The following is a 17,345-nucleotide window of genomic DNA, read 5'->3' as shown; positions in this document are numbered from 1 at the left end:
ATGTAGAAAGCAGGATATAGCAAAAGGAAGCTTGCACAAGGGCGGCCTTGATATAAAAGCTCAGAAACACACTCAAGATGTTTTCCCAATGCTTGTCCCTTTTTCTGTTTTCGTCTGTGTGTGTGTGTGTTTTTTTTTCTTTTAAATTTTATTTTATTTGCAGTTTCCCAAGACAAAAACAAAGTCGGAATTGTTTTTACACTTACAAGGCTCAGAAAGAAAAGACAGTGAAATGGCAAGAAAAAGGGCAAGTTAAGTCAGAAAGAGGAAAAAAGATCCACCAGCATTCATGGAACAGACTAACAGCTCAGCTTTGCTTTTAGTTCTCAATAGAGAGAGATATATAATTATATATCTATATATATATCTATGTATCTATATAGATATATATATAGATTTTTTTTCTCTTTAAGGTCATGCAAAAGAAAATACAACCCCCCTCCCCCAATCCAAAAATACCCCCAGCAACGCACTGAGTTCCATAGTAAACAAGGTGAACACCAAAGGGGAGGCAGCCCTGGTACATTAATGTTTAATAATGAAACACCTGTTTCAACATGCGGCTTGTAATTTTTTTTTTTTTTCATATACATGGATGTAGAGACACTTCTCAAGTTAGTCTTCCACAGAAACCGTACAAGCATATTATATTATGCCCCCCCCCACCGTGAAATCTCCCTTTGCATGTTTAATCGAATACCCACCTCCCCGGTTTCCAACTCCTCCCCTCGAAAAAGAAATGCAAAAAAAACCCAAAAAGTAACAGAACACAAGGGTGCAAAGGCAAATCAGCTGGAAACCATTGGCTCTAAACATTGTCTCCTCCCTGGTATATACTGGACAGTCCTGTCTTGGAAGCACTTCCTCCCCATATGTGTGCGTGCAGGGGGTTGATGGGACCACAGCCCCACCTCAGCTGTGAGTGTCGGCGCATGTGTGTCTGTCTATGGTGTTAGGAGGAAAAAAGGATATTTGACCTAAATCCCAGCAAGCAATCTGCCTCCTGTTCCTCAGCATGCTCTTCCCTGCATAGAGGACACAACTGGGTTGGGGAGGGGAACAATACAAGGGGAGGCTCTCTCTAACCCTCATCTAGAAAGAGGAGCAAGATTTAACTCTTCCTGCACTCTTGTGCTCCCCTGAATGCAACTCCAGCCATCTTGGTGGTACAGTGCAAAGCCCAGTCTCAGGACTGGGCAGCTGTTAAGCAATCTAATTCCTTGATATAAAGTGCTTTCAACGCTATTATCAGTGCTGGTGGGACATCCCCCCCAATGCCTGCTCACACCTCCCTCCCCCCCTTCCCTGTTCCATCATTCTCTCTTGGTCCAATTATCTTTGACATTCATTAGCCATGCAAAATGCTGCACTGAGGTGATGGGGATGGCCTAGAAGGAGAACCTGGACAAAGGCTGCACCTGAATGCTATTAAACATCTCCATGCTAGAAGGCATCCACCTGCAATGTTTGCACAATAACGCAAGTGTGTTTCCTTCCTTTTCTCGAGTTTCTCACTCTGGTGGAATGAGTAGATGACCTCACACTTGCCTCAATAATTCAAGACCATATCAGAGAGATTGAAAGATTCTTCCTTCCCACTATCAATTGCAAGGAGCAACCTGAGCCCTTGGTTATTGTAACCAGCAGGAAACCTATTGATCTGAAGCAGCTGTCAGTGCTAGAGGAGCAGTTCTAGATGGAAGAAACAACTAAAGTGCAAAGACATGTGAGATCTGCCTGAACATAGTCTAACCACTGAACTACAGTCTAGCCATAAGGCACAAAATATGCTTGCCTCAATGCTTTTCCCCTATTTTCAAGTGAAGGAGTCACTTAAAACTTGTCGTGTCCACTGTGCAGCATCTCAATGGAATTAATCAAGATGCTTTCTGTTAACTCAAAGAGGAACTCAATCTTTTATTTCAATAGTTCATCATTAGTTCTAGTTGCTAAAATTTTACCTTCAACAATATGGATTGCTCTGAGATGTTCAGGGATGTGAATTTGCATAGGAATGTCTAAAAACAGGTATGCAATTCAATACACTGTGTTTTCTTGCACGTCCTTATCATTGGTCCTGTCCACCACACTGTAAAATAATGCTGGGCCCTAAATCTATTCCTGTTGTGTCTCTGGGATGTGGATTACCCTGCTTGTAGGCAGCCAATACACAACTTACACTGAAATTTGTACTATCATTTTTGCATACCAGCCATAGTAGGATGACAAGACAAGCAAGCCATCACAGTAGAAGTGATACTAGAAAGCAATACCATTGTGGGGAAAGAACTGGGGCACAACAGTAACAAAATTAGATGGGACACCACAGAAATGACACCAGAAGCAACTCCCTTAGAACATGCACAGGGAATAGCAATAATCATGCCACTTTTTAAGGAGACTACATCACACCATCCCGGCTCACCTAATAACTTATTCCATTGTCTCAAATTTCAGCTTTGGTTTCTGACAGTAACAATCGCTTTCCAGAAAAACCTTTTTTTGCTCAAAAACAGTGCCAATTTATTTTCTTTAGCCCAAAAGGTTCTAATTTCTTATCAAGCCCATAACTCCTTCTGAGAAGTAGTACGGTAGCTCTAGTGCCTTCCAAATATCAACTGAAGTCATGGTCACAATGGCACATGAAGTCATCTGTGTGTTCATATTCTTAATGTATTTGCAGTCTATTTTGACTGCTCTTTTTGCCAAGTGCATGCAATCAATCTAGCTCCAAGACACTGAATCCCCAAAGCACCTGATCATGCAAAGATGTGTTTCTTATACTGGGAGCCCATTGGAATACAGAAAATTACTCTTTTTAGATTCAGACAAGTTTCTCCCACAGAGCGCAAAGCAATATAAGCAATGAAACCCATAAGTTTCATGAACGAGACAGCCAAAAATATCAGAGCTCCAGTTAAGAGTAGTACACTTGTAGTAGGAGAAAAGCAAGGCAAGATAGGTAGGCACAACATAGGTTTAATCTGAAGAATTTGGGATGAAGAATGGTTTGGAGTAGCTTCCTTGGAATTACAATATTCCCATCGCTCACTGCAGGCACAGCTTGTTCAGCAAGAGTTCTGGATTTCTTGCCTGCCATCATAACAGGCAAATTGGGGCCAGGCAAGCATACACCCACCAGCATATTTGCAACTAGTCACATATAAAAGACTCACTTTTACACGAGATCTGTGGTTACCTAGCCTTCTCATCTGATTTTAGCTCATTTTTAGCAATTTGTGGCTTGTATAAAATGACGCTGGTTGCAAACTGAAGTATGGGTTGTCTTTTCAGAAAGCATGATTGGAGATTAGGGGAAAAGCTACTGGATGTGACTTTGTGACCAAATGAGTCTTGTTATCTTTTTTTCTCACCCTAGCAGCAGTTGCCTGTACCCTATCTCTAAATATGTTCTCCTGACATTATTAACTTTAGTTACCATGTTCATATAGGTTGAACTGATGCTATCAGTGGAGAAGCAGGACCTGTAAAGAAGCTGGCTGCTCATTTGACTTTATTTACCAATGGCTTATCACTTGGACGAGAGCCAAATATTTTTAAACTGTGCAGAATTAAATGTTGGCAAGAGTGGCACTTCCTAATATGAGAAACTTGCATGTACCAGATTACATACAAGATGTGATAACATGACCATCAGAGTATGACCGTTATATACAAACACTGGAATTACCAATAGTAAAACTTGGGGTCCAATCATCAATCCAATTTTTATTCTCCATTAGCATAAATATTGAAAACCTTTTGGTTTTACTGATTATTTAGACTGCTACAACCTGGCAGATTCATTCTCATTTTTGTGAATAACCAAATTTTTATTTTTTATATATATATATATATATATATATAAAAAAATAATTATATATTACTCAATTCTTTACACTGATGGTAGACATCAATGATCCATCTAGCCCAGTGTTTCTCAACCTTGGCAACTTGAAGACGTGTGGACTTGAAGCCCACACGTCTTCAAGTTGCCAAGATTGAGAAATATTGATCTAGCCTATTAATCTGTCTCCCTATTCTGAATAGCATGGCCAGCCTTCCCCCACCTGATGTCTTCCAGTTGCCTTAGATTACAACTCACAGAATTCTCAGGCAGAAGGCTATTGGATATGTTCACTGGGAAATTTGGGATTTGTAATCCATGATGTCTTAAGAACATCGGATTCAGGAAAGTTGTGTTTGACTCTGATGGAAATTACCCAAGGCATTAATACTACTTTGCTGCCCTCTGGTGAGCACATCACAACTTTTAGAAGCAAGGGTGCTCCCAATGAGACCAATAATTAGAGCCCTTGCTAGTGAAACAATGGCAGAGTTCAGATGCAGCAGAAACCATGTTTTCCCATCAATGAGAATAGACTAGTGAGGTTCCGATTCAGACACACCTCCTTCGGAAACTGGTTTCTTCTAAATAAAAGACTTGTATGAATATCATTTCTTGAGATCAGTTTGAAGGTTCAGATAATTAGTCTGGCCATTGTTTTATCTGGCTGGATTATCAACCTATTGGAATACCAATGGAAATAAGCATTCATTGCTGGTGGGGCAGAAATGAACTCGTGTGAATGAGAATGCCAAGAAGATAGCATTAGATTGTACTTTTTTAACCAGCTGTTGACGAGGAGACATGAAAAAGTGGGGGCTGGTGGTTGCCCATGGAAATTATTTAATGGCTGCCAGTGAAACCCTCTTAAGGATCACTGATGCAAATGGAAGACTATTTAGTGCTGACCTACTCACTCCAAAGTTCCTATTCTGTAGAGTTTAAAGAATCCACTGAAATGTCCTTCAAAAAGGATAATGCAGAGGCTGCTCATCTGGTTTAGATTATTTGGTTTACAGTAGCTATCATCACTTGCCACCTGCCACAGTTATTCGACTGATAGGAGCTGAAGTCTAAAACATCTGGAAGGTACCACGTTGTCTATCCTGGGTATAAAAAATGCAGTGGTTCCTAACTATTGCAGAGGGATGAATAAACTGCTACTAACCTGTGCTCATATTCCAAGCCGTTTATGAATGACTAATGATAGGAATTGTGTATTTTCCTTTGGCTATGCACACCATACCATACCTCATCCCATACAAAGTGAATACCTGTCCTACAGCCATATTAGCTTGAAATCCTTTCCTCTAGAAGAAATGACCTAACTGCAAGTTATACTAAGAGGAATATTCTTCAACCTAGAGTTTTATAATGTAACTCCACTCAGTTTTTCTTGCCCAATCTACAGTGGTGACAAGGAACAATGATCACGGTTACTTTATAGTACTTCCAAGGTTGCTGAGATCAACCAAAAATATTTCATTGGAAATGACCTAACTGTAGTGGGAACTGAGAGTCACCACTGTTGTTGCTGCCTTCAGAAAATGGCAGAATTCTTCTAGCTGGACAAGCAAGAATAGAAGGGGGTCACACCTATTCCCCTCACATATATGGATGACAGATACTCTTGTTCAAAACAAGAGGTCCCCACAGATGAGGGGTGGGAGAGCAGCTTCTTCACTTCACATTTTAATATAAACTTACCAAATCCACACTTCCTGAGTCACTATACGAACCTGATGATTTATATATCAAAGCACATTTCTGAATTTTGCATGACAGTTGTAGCTTAAGAAATGCACACTGAAATGCACAGATAAGGATAGGGTCCTCAAAAGTCTATTATAATCCCCCGGGGTTTGTTTTTTTATAATTTTGGCTCATGCATAGTAGTTGAGCTTAGACTTGTAAGCAGTACTAAGCTTACATAATTGATTTTCTACCTGTGGTGGCACAGGGGATTTATGATCCACCAGCAATATTTTATTATTTAAATTACTGTTTAAATTATAGAATGTTATTTTGAAATAATTTTTGTAATATACAGCTATTTTACAAAATGTTTAAATTTAAACATTACAATCCATCATTAGGTTAACAATAGAAAGGGTTTATAATTTGTGTTGATTATAACGAAGTAGTGTGAATTTCAATTAATACAGCTGAAATAAACAAAACTCTAATTTCTGGAAAGTATCATTAACATCTATTGATCATCTGACCAATTATAACTCAATATTGGCAATCTACTCAGTTCAGCTTCTCCTAGAAATATTCATGTGTCTCTGGCATCTCTGTCAGTGTGGCAGGTAGTACTGTAGCCACAACCTCTGAGGTATCTGTAGAAGTGATTATATGAGTGACATTTAGTATTTTATCCATTTTATTTTACAACCTAGCATAGTTCTGTGGTTTTATTTAAGTTAAATTTTAATTGTGAAAAGTGTCAAGTTTATTCTTGCCTGACCCTAATCCCAATGAAATTACCTTATTCATTGAGGAGGCACATAAATACATTAATCATTTAGTGGGTTGTTATATTGCAAATGTTGAGAATCAGAGGATTGTGGGAAAGGACACCAAAACTTTCAGGCTGAAGAAACGGTTCTGTAAGCAGATACCTACCAGCCCATCCATGATCAGTAAAAAGATCTACTTCCTTGCCAGTTCACCAAAAAGCTGTTAGAAAGAGAAGACAGAAGGGCCCACCTTTATGTCTTGGGAGATAAATGGGTTCTAATAGGAAATAGTTTAGTTGCTGAAATCCTTGTAATGTTATCTCTTTCCCTTCAATAAATCTAGTTAAGAAAACTCTGTATGACTTGTGCCTGGAAAAACAATTATTTTCAGTTAGAATCAACTGCCCAAGAGCCAACAATCACTTACCCCTCATTTATATCTAAGGGAAAATATATTTAAAACCATGCACAAAATTGTACGTGAAAAATCATAAACTGATATGGGGAAAGATGACATAACAAATGTTAGATTAGAAAAAGAGAAATGCATTTGAACGTGGTTACATTCACCCATTTCTATCACTACAGACCTATTTGTGTGAGTCTTGAAAACAACACTGGGATTGGAATTTTGCATTATTTACATCAGACTGAAATGCTGAATTAATACTATTTACACAAAATCATAAAGCAATAGATACTTGGGGAAGTCAGGTGACGGTGCATATTGATTGAGAGACTGCAAAAAACTGTTTTATCTACTTAAAAAACCTCTCTTTTGGGATTTTCAGCCCCTAAACTGTAAATTTTTTGTGTTATGCAAAATAGCATTTCCGCCTTTCTTTCCAAAAGCAGCACTGCCTTCCCAATTATTTTTAGCTCAAATCACTTATAGTGGATTCCCTGTGTAGCCTAAGCTATCAACAATCTTCTTCTGCAATCAACAGCCCTAAGAAATCAACATGCTTGTTTTGGCAATAGAAGTTCCACAGAAGGCAAAAACTGTAATTTATAGAAAGGGGAAAGCCTTTGATACCTAAGAACACTGCTTTTGCTCTCATCTTTATCGTGAAAGGGAGGCAGTGCAGTCTAGTGGCTAACACTCTTTTCATTCCTGACAGACCTCATATGGCACTTGTTTGCCAGTCCTGTTCTAGTATAGTAAACTAACATTTGCTATGTAATTTTTGATAAGATCCCTTTATAAAAATTTGAAGACCTAGCTCGGTCACTAAGTTCTACTATCTCTGGAATAAAAAAAAGTTAGAAACAACTGTATTTTCTGCATGCATATTTTCTGAGTACTGTTTGAATATATGAAAGGGAACTAAACTCCTCCAAATCAGAGGAATCCGCCTGTATGACACACATGGGAACATCCACCACTGAGAGATAATGCAAAGCCCACAGATGGGCGCAGGTGAGGTAAGAGAATCACAGAGAAGAGCCTTTCTTAGCATCTACAGCATACAGGAAGGATTCTTCTCAGCCTCGTTTTGGGCAAATATTTCAGATACATCTAACTATTCAAAAGTTGAAGCAGAAATTGCAACATGGGATCTGTCTTCCTCCACATGAAGTCCTATTATCCCTGGAGCCATATACACCAAGAATTTACCATTTAACTAACCAACAGGATGATTGGGAACAAGCTACAAAACAGGAGTGTCAACAAGAAGTCCACGTGACTGGCCAAACAGCCTTCAAGCTTTAAATGGGTAAGGAAAGTAGGATTTCAAAAGACCCAGTGCATTTGCCCAGTTCTAAGTATCCGGTTCTTGACATCAGCTGACTTGATTTCCCATTATTAACTGATGCTATGCAGCCCAATCCTTCACATAGCAACTCAGAAGTAAAGCCTAATGAATCAACTTGCTTCACAGGAAATGTGCACAGGATGGCCACTTTTCTCTGTGTCCCCATTTCTTTCCCCAACTTCTAGAGAAATTATTAGAAAATCCCTTCCCAGCAATCAACTAATTAAACTTTGCCTTGAAATATCTCCCGGCAGGAAACAATACTGTGAATTTCACACTTGTCAAAATATAGGTTTATGCCATGTTCATTGCAGCAAGGTATTTCAGGCCCCCAAAACCTATTCCTCTAGCCATGGTCCACGAGGAACCGCTCAACTGCCCTCATGGCTACAAGGATCTAATTAACCACTGCATGCTAGGAAACCAAAGGGAGTTTAGGCTGTGGGATACTGAGCAAGGAATTGGGGGAGGGGGGTGTCTCCTTTATGAATATTAAAAGATGGGGGGAAACAGCCCATTAGAAGAAAACAGAGCTTTCTTATTAATACATTCTGGCATATGCCACACTGTACATCTGTTATGGCCAATGTGAGCCTCCTGGCATGAAGATGTAGTGGGCAGAAGACAATGCTTTACATCTTCCACTGGGACCTGGTGCAGCTGAAGCTGGCACTAGCAGCTTCTCCACAACATCTGACACAGTTCACACTGGCCTTGGCCAATGAAAGACCCCACAACGCCACCTTCCATCTCTTTCTGCTACGGCTTGGTCCATGGGGAGAATTGCCCCTTTTGGTTTCACTTGTTTGGGGCCACCTGTTGAGTCAGCTCCTGAATCTAGAGCTCCCTGAAGTGCTTTTACCCACTCCCAAGAGCAATTTTCTCAAAGTTTGCTGTCAATCAGCTCTCTTTGCAGGTAAATTCACAGGAGAGAGAGAGAGAGAGAGAGAGAATGAAGATGAATGAATGGGATATGCAACTTTAGCTAACCAGCTCTCTTTCTTCTAGGCTGATAAGAACTTCAAGCAGATCCCCCACCCCCCAAAGTATTGACTTTCTATTCCTTTCATCTTCTAAATTAATATACTTTCTATGGAAGTTGAAGAGGAATGAGAGAAAGTGGGGCTGAGCTTTTACAGAGGGTAAGAAAACATCTCTTCCTTTTTCTGCTGGATAGAAAGTTAGTTTCCCAGCACTAGAAAAGGCTGAGATTTAGTAGTGTTGACTCTTTTCTCACTAGCTATTTTAAGCAACATTACAACTTCCCAGCCAGTCCCACTAAGCAAGGGCAATCCCTGCCCCAATAATAAACCATGGTAGGGGCACAAGTACAACAACTCCAGTGTTGGTAGCCCTTGTTGAGAGAACAGGATCAAGATGTTAGTAAATGTGAGTGCTAATGAGAATGCAGATATCCAAAAATCTGCAGCGAGGCCTATATATAACTCCAAGGCTATGCTATCTTTCATTTACCTGCCAGGATGGGTGCAGTCATCAGCCTACCAGAGAATCATTGGCAGTGGTGTTGGCCTGGGAGGAGCCCAGAAAGCAAAACCCCTCCACCATCAACAGGATCCCCCTCTATTCAGAGGAAAAAACAAATTAAATGAAGAGGCTGGATAATTACCATCGTCATAATCCACAACCATAGTTACAGGAGAAAGAAAATGAATCAGTCTGGGAGTGTCTTTTTCAAAACGAAATGGTAGCACTGATCACAGACTTCCAAGCGCGAACACAATCACTGAAGAAAAAGGCCCATACTTTTGGCAGAGAATGCAAATACTATAAAAAGGGGCTCTGTATCTGGTTTTGTGTATGTGTGTGTGCACGCGCACACACAGACACACATATATACAATAAATTCTTGATTTAACAGACTAATGGGGGAAGGGATGTTCATGATATCTAAAAAATTGTAAAATGCAGTATTTTTAATACATGTGTAAAATGGCAAATGTGTATTTTACACGTGGGTCAAATGGTAAAGGAGCAGATGCAAAAAGTGCATGGACAGATTTTGTCCACTGCATCTGAAGCCCGCTGAACCAAGGTCTGGTAAATTTAGTGTGTGTGTATGTGTGTATTCACTAAACAAACACTGTTCAACACCGGGATTGATACAGGGAGGAGGTGGGGCCTTTGTTTTTTGAAGTTGAGACATTTTTCACTGCAACACCTGGTCACTTGAACAGCTGCACACCAAAAAAAAAAAAAATGGAGTTGGTAGGGATGGTGAGTGCATTATGGTGAGGCTGCAAGTCTGACAGCTGAATGGGTTTGGCTGGGTTTGCTTTTTTGTTTTTAAATAATCAAGTCTACTTGGATTTTTTTTTTCTTATATGTTTCTCTGTCTCTCTGTCTCTCTCTCTCTTTGCAAACACAGGCACTGGAAATGAAAGAGGGGAAGGACGGGGAACGGGGGACACGAGCATGCGGGCGCGTGCTTGTCATTGCTGCTCCCGGCTAGTGGCTCAGCTGAAATCACCATCTCCTTCCAGATGAAATCAGAACAGCCAGCGTGAGTTCTGGAAGACAAACAGAAATAGAGACATTGTGATGAACTATTCAAGGCCGCCCAGGAGGTAGGCAAGGGCATTAGATGCAGAGATTTTCATAGTCCCGAGGGCGCTAGGCATAACTCACAGTTTTAGCCCTGAACCTGGACGTTAGTGGCATTTAGGCACATCTAACCATTTCCTGATTATGATCAGATTCAAAAGAAGCCTCTTTTACTGTAAAAGTTGGATTTCCTCCACACTTAGTAACTGATTAGTAGTCATGTCCCAATTCTTGGAAAAGCCTGGGGACCATGCTGGCTGGCTACATTAGAAGAATAGTACTGCCACTTCCTTCTTCTCCTTCTTCCAAGTACTTAGTACTTCTCCAGAAGCGTTTAAAACTCTGCTTTCAAACCAAGTAAAGAAGCAACTCTTTGTTTTATCACACTTTCAACTTCATTTAAGCAGAGTAATTATATATGTGTTCTTGAAGACTAAAGCCATGCACAATCAGTTGACTAAATAAACGGAAAAACAAGAGGAAAGCTGCTGGGTCGCCAGGAGCGAAGCCGAAAAGTGATCCTCCACATTCAGCCTGAACCTTTGGAGTGGGTGGGCTAATTTGGGGGTTGGAACAGGACATTTGCACACCTGTCTTTAAAAGCCCAGATCTTAACTCACCAGAAAAAGGCACATTTAGTCCTCTTCTGCTCCCAACTGGGTCTGGCATGGATTCATCCTCTCTCAAACCCAGCACACACATGCTCTCCATGGCGACCAACACAGACACACTGGTTGATCACTGGTTGATCTTTCCCAGAAGTGAAATGTAGCCACCACTCCAGCTGACTGTTTGCCATCCTCTTACCTTCACTGGAGAGGGGCCACCGGAGCTCCCGAGCAGTGGAAGTGAACATTCTGCCACTTGCCATCCCGGCGGTGCCAGACGCGGGTCTCTTCGGACTGGCAAGTGCGAGGACGGCCCTGCCCATCAATGTACTGTGTCAGGCGGATGTAGGCAATGCAGGCAGCATCTTCCCCAATGACGTGCACATGAGGGTTCAGGATGGTTGTGTGAATGGGCTTGTTGTTCTTAGATAACACTGAAAGGGCAAAAACAGGGCACTGGTTAGGAAATGGCAAGTTATTTTTAGCCCCTTCTCTTTCAGGAAAAAAAAAAAATTGAATCAGTCTTTGCTGGCTGATGTAGATTTACTGGATTTTGACTTAATTAGGCACTAGAGATTAGGGTTCTGCTCGGCTTGAAATGAAGGAAGGAATAGCAGGGGAAACTTTTGCTTCAGCGGCTGGTAAGGTAGTTGGCTTTCTGCTGGCGGATATGGTGATTTTATATCACCTACAACATTGCAAAGTTTTATTATCTACCATCAAAGCTTCAGCAGGGGGTCCATAGTAAGATTTTAGATGGATTGCTCTATCTGCTTATTTGTGCGTATCTATTTCGACTCTTTTTTCTTTTTTTTGCTTTTTATTTCTGTTTTATTTGCTGGCTAAAGGCTGTCCTAAATAAAACTGAATCAGTAGGGGAAGGAAACCTATCTCAGAGAGAGGGAGGAAGAAAGAAGGTAAGTTGTTTTGACCTAAACATTCATAGGTGGATCAGAAAGAGGAAACAACATTTTTCCCCTCCATCATCACTGAGCATGTGTCAATATGCCACAGATTTAAACTATAGGCAAAACACCACAGATTTCCTAGATAGAGAAGCATTTCACAATTCCTAGAAAGTTTATATGATCTGAAGAGAAACCAGAGTATCCTAGAAAGTTTATGAAAGCTTCTTTGAAAATGATCTAGGAACTTCTAGTTAAGTCTCTATCACTGAATGCTGCTAACTATTTGAGGCTACCAGCCCATAACCTGACAAGCCTCTTGCAATCTTCTAATCCAGCAGGAAAGGGAGCTTCACTGTGGCCCAATATTCACTATAGATCAGTTGCACACCCATCCCAGGCCTGCTGGTGCCAGTCACTGGGGGACAAACAGGATAGAAAAAGAAGGGTTCCACTTTCACTGAAGATTTCAATGTCTCTACCTGATTGTCAGGGACTCTTCAGAAACTCAGGCTGAAAAAGATTTTTGCTTTCATCTGCTATCTGATTAGACCAGTGTTTCAACCTTGGCAACTTTAAGATGTATGGACTTCAACTCCCAGGGAAGCACGTGTCCTGCTGCTGAACCATTCCCCAGATGGTCAAGTGATGGGAACCCTCTGGGCCACATCTTCTACCACAAAATTCTACATTCCTAGGGCCACTCTAGATGTCTTTTTCTGTGTTTGGTGAAGGCAGATGGAATCTAATTTGGGCAACTGGTCTAAGGAAGAAGAGCAAAGAAGGACAAATCTTCAATGCGAAAAGGAAGTACTAGAACAGTGGTGAGCAACACTTTTGTCTCTTAGCCTGTTCAGTTCGGTTTAGTCTTTTTGCAAGAAATTTGGGGCACACCTTTTGCTCTTTAAAATTAAACACAATTTAATTTAGGACTGTGTGTTTTCTAAGAGATGAAGTGTGTATCTTAAGCTTCTGCAAGGCTCAACACTCTAGGCTCTAGTTTTGCTTTGGAAGCTCTTCAAAAACAAAAGGGGAGGTCAGAAATTTGGGGCCCATGAATTTCAGGGATGTTCTGAGGCCACCAGCAGTGGATTTCTCACTCCTGTATTATGCAATGTTGTACTCACAGTTTTCAAAGTAAAATCTGTGGAAGTCCATCCCTTCAACAAGATTGCCCAGTGCTTCAGGTTCAAATGAAGTTAGGCCTGGATCACATATTTTCCTAGACATAAAGAGAAAGTGATAATTGAGATTAAAAGGGTTTTGGTTTTTGATTTTTGTTCTTTTGGAAGAGGAAAAAACTCCTAAGCTTCTTAGTTTTTAGCATCTAACTTGTTAAAAACTTTGTACAACAGCTGAATGCATTCAGAAAAGAACTTGTCTACATATTCACAGGGTGATAGATGCTATATTGCTCTCCTTTTCTACCCAAATATATTCAGCAAATATATCCAGCTGGGTTAAGGCCAATTCAACTGAGAAATTAGCTAATAAATATGTACCACAAAACTGATAGGCTATGTCAGGTGTGTGCACAGCTAAAAGGCATAGCTGAGCTGCTATTTAACCAGAGGATGATAACAGCAGAAAGCTGGAGGGGCACATTTCAATCTGAGCCTTTCAAGTTGAGTCCACTTAAATCTGAACCCCAGACAAAATTTCAAATTTAGCAAATCCAATTTACTAGCATGGCAGAAAGAAAAAAAAGCAAATGATCTGACACATCCAAACTCTGATGCATAAAGCATCAGCAGAGGACTTTCACAAACAGAAAACTACTGCCTTCTAGGTAGAATAAAAGACAAAGTGAAGCCCCATGTTGATAAAGACAATTACAACAAAGGTAAAACTGACTATTAAATAAATGAGAATCTTGTGCGTAGAAGGACTTCTTGTTAGAATCAATTTTTGGCATACTGCTGGTTGACCCAATTAGTTATATGAATATGAATTATACAAGTAACAATATAGTCTAGTGGGGAACCTTAGAGACATCAGTACCCATCTGCTTATCTTGAGCACAAAAACCATATTCTCAGTTGTGTTTCCTCCTATCACTTACTTATCATTTTTAGAATACCTAGAGTAAGTAGAGTGAGTGGGGAAAGTCTGTCTCCCAAAAGCTGACCTTACAATTCTCAAGAACTAGCCAACCTATTTGTTGACATTTTCTGGTTTGTACAAGAGAGACAGAAGGCACTTCCTTATATGTCCTACACCACTCTGGGTAATTTAGCAAGAAGCTGGGCTGCAAACCCTTGGAATGGTTTTTGAGCAGGAAGGAGCTTTTTTGTCTTTTCAGGCTAATCTTTGAATCAATCAACTGGGAGCAATAACAAAGAAGTCAGTGGGGCCAGGAAAAATTAAATTTTAATTAAAATTATAGAAATATAACCATGCCCAATGCATTTCAGAATGTCTCCTTTCTTTGACGTTAAATATGATTAATTTGATGGCAAGCTTCAGAGGTGTTTTCGGCCCCATCCCCAAGACTTTCCAAGGATGGCAGGATTTCTAGGATATATTAATTTTATTTATATGCCAACTTTCTTTCTGGAAAAAACACTCCAGGCAATTTACAAGTCTTAAAAATGAAGTAAAAAGAAATACAGAGTTAAAAATAATATAAAAACAGGAGGATGGAAACAAATATTGGTGCATCTATATATTGCAATTATTTATATTCTGCTTTTGAGGATCATAACTCTCCTCAAGCAGCTTTCAAGCAATATAAATACTTGCGATAAAAAATACAGTATCATTGTAAAATAGGGAAGCATAAGCATAGAAGTGAAAAGCTTGCATTCAATCATGTAACCTGGGGTTGACTTATTAAAGGTACTGCCCTATTAGGGACATAATAAATAGCATGGCAACCAATTTAATTCTATGACGAAGGGTACTATTTACATCAATAAATAGCAATGCATATAAAACTGCATATAATATACTGGGTTGTGAGACCAGGATCCCTGTAAGATCTCACACCCAGCCTACTCACGCATAGGCCTCAAAATCGCCATTGTTCACAGACTCTATCAGCTGCTCCGTTATCTTGATTATTTCCTGTTTGCGGGCTAGGTAGAAAATTAGAGAAAAAGAAAGATGTGAAAATAAACAAAATATCAGCAAGAGTGGATGCCTTTCATGTCAAGGTCTTAGCAGAAAACCAGCTGCCTCAACTGTCTTTATATGCTCTATTTCCACTATTCTTCATTAGGATCTTTTAAGTACTACAAGGACAATGTTACTATATCTGGGCTGCAAAAATCTGAACAATCACTAGAAGGCAGCAAAAAGACAGAAAATATGCTAGGTCTTTGCTGCCGTCTAGTGACTGTCTGCAGTCCTGATACAGTAATCCTAACCAACAATAGTGTTGGAGGATTCAAATTCAGAACTCCGGTTGACTGTGAAGCTCTTTAAGTGTTAGTGGATCAGTTGTTCTCAGACCAGCATACTGCATAAGGCTGATATGAGGATTAAACTGAAGGTGCCACATGATGAGCTTCTTGAAGAAAAGGAGGACTAATATTAATAGGTCTCATACTAGTAGTAGTATGGATATGGTTCTCCAGGATTGAATAACCACATTAAAAGGGAACATGGAAAAGACTAACCATAGGTTAAGAGATACTGACTCCCTCAAAAATCAGGTGCACAGATACCTCCACCATATATGTACATCCTAAACCAGCTTTCCACCAAAGAATAAATCCTAACGTTATGGACCAGAGTGAGCAGAACTGATTACACTGCAGACATACAATCTAGGAAACCATAACTCATTGTCAGCTTCCACCACGCTACAAGATTTCTCCCTTACCTCAAACATCAAGACATTCTTCTTCCACAGTACCAGAGAAATCTATTGCCCTCCTACAATGATGTGGACTGAATCTCCATATATCTCTGAAACCAGCACACATAGGAGAACTGGGGAGATGCAGGAAATTACAATGTACCCAAGTGACCTAATTAAGCAGGTGCTATGAATAATGAAACACTCTAGTGGCAGAGATGGTGTCAGTGGCCTTGCCTAGGTCATCTCCTTGGAGCCTAAGCAGTTTGGAGACTTCTGTCTTCACATGGACTGAAACACCCATTTCATGGCTGGTTAGCAAGGATGTAGCCTTCAATCCTCCCTACCTGAACAATAAATTCCATTCTTCCCTAGACCTCTTCTCAAAACAGTTTAGATCTTAACCCTGCCTGCATCTTAAGAGGGCCAGAAACTGCAAGGAGAGGCTAAGAAACTTAAAAAAACCCTGGCAATGAAGAACTCAACCACCTCTAGTGAATCTCATCTGATAAGACAGCCAGTTGTAGATCTGAATGGTATGTATTACAGATATTCTGTATGGTTTTCTGAGTATTGCTTTAAACTTGTTTCCTTAATTTGAAATATACAAAGAACAATTAGCCTAATTCACAAAGTTCTGAGGCTAAAGGTAGTTGAAAATACTAACCCTGCCTTTAAAGATACTTTGCTCACTGGAATCATCAAAATTGACCCAAACATTGTTTTACATTAATACTACACAATCTATGACCCATTCAGCTGAAACCAATCCATCGTTCTAACATTTCCTGAATTTACTCCTAGCGGAATACAGTGAAAAAGAGGGCATGTCAGGCCAGTGAAGAACTCCTATATATGTTGTATTATGGCAACCTTTTTCAACTCGATATTGATTTCAACTCCCATCATTCCCAACTCACATGGCCTCCAGTATCACTTGCAGGGGAATAATAAGTGACAAGGGATATTGTTTTCATGCACTGTCAGTACACTTTTCAAAAACAGCCACTGCGGGCATCAGATAAATTAGATCTGGTCTTCTTATGTTCCTAAGACTGTATTCTTATATGCATTTAACATGGTATAAGCCCCACTGAATACAACAGGAAATCCATGACATATGATTAGAATCAGGCAGTATAATGATCCAAGAAACATGCTGTACTCTCATGGAAGCTTTCTCTGCTGTCTGGAATTTACAAAGGTGCCCCTTGCTTAATCTTCTCCTTCTTGTGAAAGTTAAATTTTCACATGCTCAACAACCAGATACTAATCAGGCCATCACTAAAACAAGGATAGATGGAAACTGTGTCTCCTGCACATAAGATTTAATTAGCTCTTTACCTACAGCAAGTGGCAGAAAGTATAAGAAATGTGAATACTGATTGTCATAAATAGAGCT

The 17,345-nt window shown here is 40.0% G+C and overlaps 1 protein-coding gene across 14 annotated transcripts in view; it reads right to left on the bottom strand.

Annotated features, from left to right (window-relative positions):
- Nucleotides 1–516: 516 nt before the first annotated feature.
- The window catches only part of CAMK2B (calcium/calmodulin dependent protein kinase II beta), a 175,948-nt gene continuing 159,119 nt past the window's right edge, over nucleotides 517–17,345 (bottom strand). For all 14 annotated transcript variants that reach the window (XM_088139066.1, XM_088139077.1, XM_088139069.1 and 11 more), the window contains 4 exons: nucleotides 15,143–15,218; nucleotides 13,269–13,363; nucleotides 11,436–11,670; nucleotides 517–10,594 (listed from right to left, as the gene is read on the bottom strand). In XM_088139066.1, the coding sequence (XP_087995192.1) occupies nucleotides 11,438–11,670; nucleotides 13,269–13,363; nucleotides 15,143–15,218 (404 nt within the window). In that variant the 3' untranslated portion in view covers nucleotides 517–10,594; nucleotides 11,436–11,437. The remainder of the gene's footprint in view (nucleotides 10,595–11,435; nucleotides 11,671–13,268; nucleotides 13,364–15,142; nucleotides 15,219–17,345) is intronic.

This window comes from Python bivittatus, unplaced genomic scaffold (genome assembly GCF_059951505.1).
Source record: "Python bivittatus isolate LINGU-HERP-01145 unplaced genomic scaffold, Pbiv_v1 ctg000320_np1212, whole genome shotgun sequence".
Lineage (NCBI taxonomy): Eukaryota > Metazoa > Chordata > Lepidosauria > Squamata > Pythonidae > Python > Python bivittatus.
This window is presented reverse-complemented; position numbering and strand designations above follow the sequence as displayed.